Source organism: Merops nubicus, unplaced genomic scaffold, assembly GCF_000691845.1.
Source record: "Merops nubicus isolate BGI_N331 unplaced genomic scaffold, ASM69184v1 scaffold45872, whole genome shotgun sequence".
In the NCBI taxonomy this organism is placed as follows: domain Eukaryota; kingdom Metazoa; phylum Chordata; class Aves; order Coraciiformes; family Meropidae; genus Merops; species Merops nubicus.
In genome coordinates, this window is record NW_008593727.1 from 11,312 (window position 1) to 17,909 (window position 6,598).

Genomic DNA, 6,598 nt, shown 5'->3' on the forward strand with positions numbered 1-6,598 from the left:
ACACTACTCTAGGCAATGCTCCCTTGGGGGGGTGGGAGGATCACTTCCCTCACCACAGTCTCCCCCTCTGCCACCGGCTGGCTTTCCCTCCTCACATCCTACTGTACTGACTAATCCTGAGCAGCGCTGGCTCGCTGGCCCACACCACCCTCACAGCCTCCTTCGCCGCAGCCTCCACCTCGTCTCCACAGTTGGTAGCCTGGTGCGTGGGGCACAGTGTCACCTCTCCCCAGCTTTCCAGCAACTCAGATTTCTGGCACCCTTTGCTACTACACACATTGTCCTCTCTGCTTTGGCATTCAACACAGTTGCCACACAGCCAGCCATATGCACACCCACGGCCGCAGAGGAACAGCACACACATACGTACAGGATGGGGATGTGCAGAAAACTCTGACAATCTGTGAGCCGTGGAGAGAGCCAGCAGCATGCAGGCCCCGCCAGACGAGTGGCCACTGCCAGCAAGCACCTGGGCTGCAGAGACACCCCAGCATGCAACCCCACTGCCAGGCAGGTGAGTTTGGGGTATCCTCGCTCCCCAAAGCTCAGGGCTACCAAGGCTGAGTGGTGTTCTGCATCAGCCCCTGAACGCAGGCAGCGTCAGCGCCTGTCCGGCGTGGTGTGTGCTGGGGGCAGCCTGCTCCAGCTGGGCACGCTGCGGTCAGCCACGCCTGACCATAAAGTTTGAGCTCTGATTACATTTCCAAAACACATGCTACAGAATGCCAGTTAATTGAATAAGGAAGCCAAATGGAAAACTTAATATATACCACGTAACCAAGGGAACGAGCCAACAAAGAAAACGTTCCAGTGTCAGAAAATTGAATAATAGTCACTCACTGACAGCAAAACCTCCCCATGGCACACAGCAGAGCTGCTGCAACCTGGCTCTGTTGCAGGCTGTTCCTTCACTCCTTTACTAGTGCCCTGTACTCCTCCTCAGCTCCCATTTAAGGCAACCTCAGGCCTATGGGCTTGGTGGGGAGATACCCAGCTCCATTGTCCCTGGTCATGGAGAGCACATCCCACCCTGCTCCCACCTCCCCATGTAATGCCTGCAGAGCTGACGGGGTGTTGGGGGCTAATGAACTCCCAGGATATCCCAATGCTAAGCACAATCTGACTTCTCATGGAAAAGAGTAAGGACATTTTTTTCCAAGCCCTTCCCACACAGCAAACCCACCTGAGGGCCCAAGAAGAGGCACCCTTCACTGGCCTTCGCTTCCCTTTCATGTTTTGAGCAGCAGGGAAATAGTTAGTGATGATGACATTTAAATTATCAACAGAAGGCTGCAGAGTTAATGCTCATCTGATAAACAGAAGAGCACACACCTTCCAAAGCTACTGCAAGCTGTCTTCAGGCTCTGCTGGCCAACACCACACCAGCGCACATGGAATGCACTTTGCAATACTTTAGAGAATTTGTTCAGTTTTTTGGGTTTGTTTGTTTTGTTTTTTTTTTAGTAAAAAGGCAAAGATTAAGATGGGATTCCTCAGACCCAGCCCAAATAGCCCACCAGGCTGCATGAGGAAATAACCTGCACAAAGGATAACGCTGACTGCAGCCACTTGTGTAGCAGGATCTAGCCTGTACCTTGTGGTAAGGACATGGTGGGAACAGGCACCAGGACCTGGTGGTGGAGTAGCTGTGTACTGATATAATGAAGAGAGGTAGAAGGCTGGAGGGTAGTGCCAGCTGGACCCATGAATGGAAGGTGCCTGGCGATGCCCCATGCTTACCTCAGCAAGGGAAAGGAGAACAGCCCTGTGCTGGGGTAGCAGGTGTGATGCCTCCCTGCTGGAGAAAGCACAGGCAATGCTTCAGAGGGAGAGCTCGCCCTGCCTGCACGTGGCAGGGGCCCAGAGGAAATAGGTCAAGAGCTCACTCTCTTCACTTCCCTGTGTCTGCATCCCGCCGCAGCACCGACACCTACCAACGTGTCTCCAGCTAGCCCCTGGCCTCAACCTCCTTGCCTACCCCGTCCACACTGTTGGCCTCGTGCACTGAGTAGACACGTGCTGTATGTCTGGTCAGCCTTTTGCCAAAGGGTCATGGGGTTGAGTGTCCTGAGCTTGGGCAGAGGGAAGGGGTTTGAAGCCTGACTGTCCCAGCACTCAGCTGGGAGGGCTCTGCAGCCATGTCTTACAGGGAGCGGCACTGAGATGTGTCACTGCCAGTGCTTGGGACCAAAATGTGAGGGTGGCAGTTTAGTTGTGTTTATTTTTTTTTTTTTTTTTTTTTTCCTTTTTTTTTTTTTTCTGGTGTGTTTTTTGTTTGTTTTCCTTTTCTTTTTTTTCAGGCTTACAAGCAAGTTTTGCCCTGCTTATATGCACTGGACCGTGGAGGCCACCTCTGCTGCCCCAGTCTGCAGTGACCGTGTCTGGGGACCCTGGCAGCAGAGTCAGCACTGCACAAGGAGGTTGTGTCTGTATTCACCAGTGGCAGAGCCCAGAGCTCCTGTGGTGCTCTCTGGCCAGGATCAGTCCTGGGAGCACTTGGCTTCCTCAGACCTGGCTTTTAAACACTGGTGGCACCTCACTGCTGGGCAGTGGAGGACCAAAGGAGGGTTCCAAGGACCCAGGCTATGAAATCTTCAACTTCTTAAGGGCTTTGGAGTGATCTTCCCTGCTCATTTTGGGACAGCCTGGCAGCAGTTGCCATGCACCCTGCACAGCAAGAAGTTGTTTCAGCTTCAGAGAGTAGCTCTGAAATGCAGAGACATCAGCCTCCACAGGAACTGTGTTTCTGGTGCTCCATCTCCCCACTATGGACCCACTGGGCAAAACAGACCAAGTGGTGAAAGTATGAGCAACAACCTGGAGCTGGCATGGATGATCCCCTGCCAGCACTCACCCTTCAAGGGAAGCTTTTAATACAGCAGGTCTTTTATAAGGATTTATTTGGGTTTTTACACCCTGGGGGTGCTGGCTTCTGCAAAAGCCTCAGGCAGCACAGCTCAACCCCAGCCCCAGTGGTAAGTGGACCATAGTGCTGCAGCTTGTGTCTTATGGTGCTGCTAGTGCCACATGCTCTTGGGAATGAAGGTGGGTGGACAGAGAGATTGAAATGTGGAGCAGGCTTCTTGATAAACAGCCAGGGTCAAACTCAGCCCAGCAGCTAGTCCAATCAACAGAGCTAGAACAGGAAGGAACTAGACTACATCCATCTGTTTATAATTAAGGAAAGCACTGAATAGTTAAGTAATTAAAGACTGGAAGATGTGACTTTAACCCTTCCAAATACATATTCAGCCAACAGCCCTGAGCTTTTGGGTTAGTCAAAAAACATGCTTCAAGATTTGCTTTTTTATGTGCTCCTCTGCAGCAAGTCCCTGGTGTGGCTCCTTTGGTGATGTAGGAAACTGCTGAATGGGAAATTTTGGGGTGTGCTTTCCCTGAAGCCTGAGGAGCCTGGCACCCCAGAGAAGGAAAGGATGGAGCAGGGCTTCTTTCTGTGCTGGTACGACATGAAGTAGAAGGCAAGAGAGTTGTCAGGCTTGAGGTTGAGAGGAATAATAGTGAGATGGCTCCCCTGTCCTGGGCACAGGTTCCTCTGGGCATCTTGCAGGCAGCACACATGTGGGCACAGGGCTGGTGGTCCCTGTTCTGCCCAGCAGATGACAGCCACGACCTGCACCTTCCTTCTGACCACCGCAGGGCAGTTGCCCCCCTTGCATGTGCTGCTGAGGTAGGTGTTCTGCCCCCAGGGTGATGCTGTCACCTGCCAGGGGTGCAGAGCATCCCCTGGAACCCAGCCGAACCCACTCCAGGGGCTGCAGGAAGGGAGCGCCCATCCAGCACAGCAAGAAGGAGCTGCCACCAAGGCACAGGGAGAAGGGGCAGACAGAGGTATGGAGCTAATGAGCTGCAGGGAGAGTGGTCTGGAGGGACATGGAGTTAATGAGATGAAGTAGAGGGAGGCAGCCATTGGTCCCACAGGTGGGCTTCCTGCTGCTGGCTTTTACAGGGCTCAGGGGCCTGCCCAGAGTGACAGAGCCTGTCCTTAGCCCTCAGGCTTATCTTTACTGTACCCTTGGGTACACAGGCAGAGAGGAGGGACAGGCATGGCTGGAGCCTGGTGAAGGATGTGGTACCAGTGGCTGCAGTGGAAAGCAGCAAGCAGGCAACTTTCCTTCAAGGGAGGGAGGGTACAAAACACACGTGAAAGCAGACTTCCCATCCAAGAACACCTCCCCCCCGTGTACACACCACACCTCTCACTTCACATTGTGGCATGTCTTTCCTCTCCGAGAGACACTGCCATTTTCCCAGTTCCCTGTAGGACAGCACCAGCCAGGTGAGCACAGAGAGCAGGCTGTGACACAGCACTGCTCTGTAGCCTGCGTGGCCAGCACACTGTAAGAAGCCTCCAACCCTACAAACACCCTGCCGTGCTATGTGTGTGGAGAAGGAAACATTTGGGGACAGCAACTCTCTTCGGCCATGTTCATACAAGGCTGTTGTACCCAGGACCACCATGCTGAGAAAGGCACCATTGCCTTCCTTCCTCGGTGCCAGGTGGCTTCAGATCAACAGCCAAGGCATAATTAAACAATATAGCCAGGGTTGCAGAGGTCTCAGCTGAGCTTCCCTTCCTTTTTGTAGCTCTGCCCAACCAGCCCAGAACTGCTCTGATGCGCACTGACCTCACCACATGCTGCAGGTTGAGATCTGCAGTTCTTTACAGGGTAGGTCCCACCACCACCAGACGTCACCTGCCCCCCTCCATTGCAACTCCAAAGACACACCAACCCCTGTTCTGAGTCCTGGTGCTGCTTCATTAATGTGGAAGAGCTGAAATTTGCTGTTTCAGAAGAAAACCAGTTGTAAAGGACCCGGCCTTGGCAAGCTGTCAGCTGAGCTCCCTTTGGGGAAAAAGGGGAACTGCTCCACAAGCATGCAGCCAGTGCTGCAGAAATTCATGCTGAACCTGCTCCCTATATGCCCCTGGTAGGAATGATTTGCAAATGTTCTGGGAAAGGATGTAGCACCATGCAAACCCTCTCTGCAACAAACTGAGGAAGATTATCTTTACACTACACCAAGAGTGCCAAAGGCACTGTGGCTGCAAACACTCACAGTCACCAAGCATTGCTCAGCTGCTGGCAGACTTCGCTGGGAACGGAGCAGCATCTGATGGGTCCTGCTGCCCTGAGGAGCAGCATGTGTGATGTTGATGAGTGCCCAGAGAGCGCAGGCTGCCTCCTGAAGAGCCAGGGCTGCCAAAGGGGCCCAAGGCAGTGCAGAAAGGTAAGGAATCCTCCAGCAGAGCCTTACAGCCACCTTGCATGCAAGGCTGAGGAAATGGCTGTACAGGTAACCCTGAACACAGCCACCCCAGCTTCTCCTGCTCCTCTGATGCCTGCTTACCCCACAGTGTGCTGCTCTGACTGCCTCCAGCTTTGTACCCTCCCTGTGCTGGAGTCTGCAGCATTGCTTGCTGCTAGCCTTGGCTCTGCTTAGCATCACCCAGCGCCAGCAAAGTTAGGGGGTGGGATGTGCTGTAGGGATGTTGCACAGGTACTAGGCTTCTCTGCCACTTCGCTGGGGCCTCCTTGGGCTTTAGGAGCATCTCCTGCACTGGTAAGCAGGGAAAGCACACCACTTGTTCAAAGGAAGTGAAACAAAATCAGTAGACTTACAGAGAGCCCTTGTTCCAGCGAGTCTGTGTTCACGATAATGGGAGCAGGGTTGGCCTGTGAGGAGACAAAAGTGTGATGTCATCAAGCTGAGCAATGAACCCAGCTCTTTACAGTGCAATGCCTCTCCCCTGGCCATGCCATCACAGACCCTCCATGCCAAGTAAAAGAGAGCAACTCAGGAAGGGCTCTGTTCTTGTCCCTCCTGCAGGTGTCAAACATCCCTGGGACAGAAGCAGGGCCACAGCATGGCTCTGGCCATCAGTCACCTCCTCAGCCTTGGTTCATCCTGAACATCCCATGGGTCAGCTGGTGGGAAGTAGACAGGGCAGACTGGAAGCTCTTCCAGACTTGGCTCAGAATCCCACCAGCACAAAAATTTCCTTGGAATCCACATTACCGAGGGATTAGGAAACAGGAGGAGTAGGGAAGAAAGTCCTTCTTAAGGAGGTATATATTGTCAGATCAGCCCTGAAGCCTTCACACACCTTCTGGTGGCTGCTGCTGCAGCCCCTCCTAACCACGGCACCACCATGCCCTGGGAGACGTGGCAGTGTTCCATCCCTCATCCTCGTTACCCCTGGTGTAAACCCTCTGCTGAGCACCTCTGGCTCAGCCTCCACACCACCACTTGCACCCTCTCTCTCTTGCAGGGCTCCCTAGAAACCTCTCTCTAGGTCCCCTTCCTCCTGTGCTGTCCTCTGCCCACTAGCTTGCTGCACATCCCTAGGAGTGACACACTCCCAGAGGGCAAGCGCAGGCACTAGAAGGCGGGGACGAGGCTCTAGAGGAACGGAATGGAGGGACGGAAGGAAGGAAAGAAGGGAGGGGAGGAAGGGAGGGAGGGAAGGAAGGGAAGGGAGAGAGGGAGGGACGCTCCCGGGGTCCGCTGTGCGGCGCCGGTGGCCGGCGGGACGGAGCTGTCCAGCGCCGCATGCTCCTGAAGGCGCGGAGCCCCG

General features: G+C 54.0%; 1 protein-coding gene across 1 annotated transcript in view; it reads right to left on the bottom strand.

The window, feature by feature from the left end:
* The window catches only part of LOC103768377 (disks large homolog 3-like), a gene marked incomplete at both ends in the record, with an annotated part of 16,999 nt that extends 11,303 nt beyond the window's left edge, over positions 1–5,696 (bottom strand). The window contains one exon of the mRNA XM_008935518.1: positions 5,643–5,696. Within this exon, the coding sequence (XP_008933766.1) occupies positions 5,643–5,696 (54 nt within the window). The remainder of the gene's footprint in view (positions 1–5,642) is intronic.
* Positions 5,697–6,598: the final 902 nt, after the last annotated feature.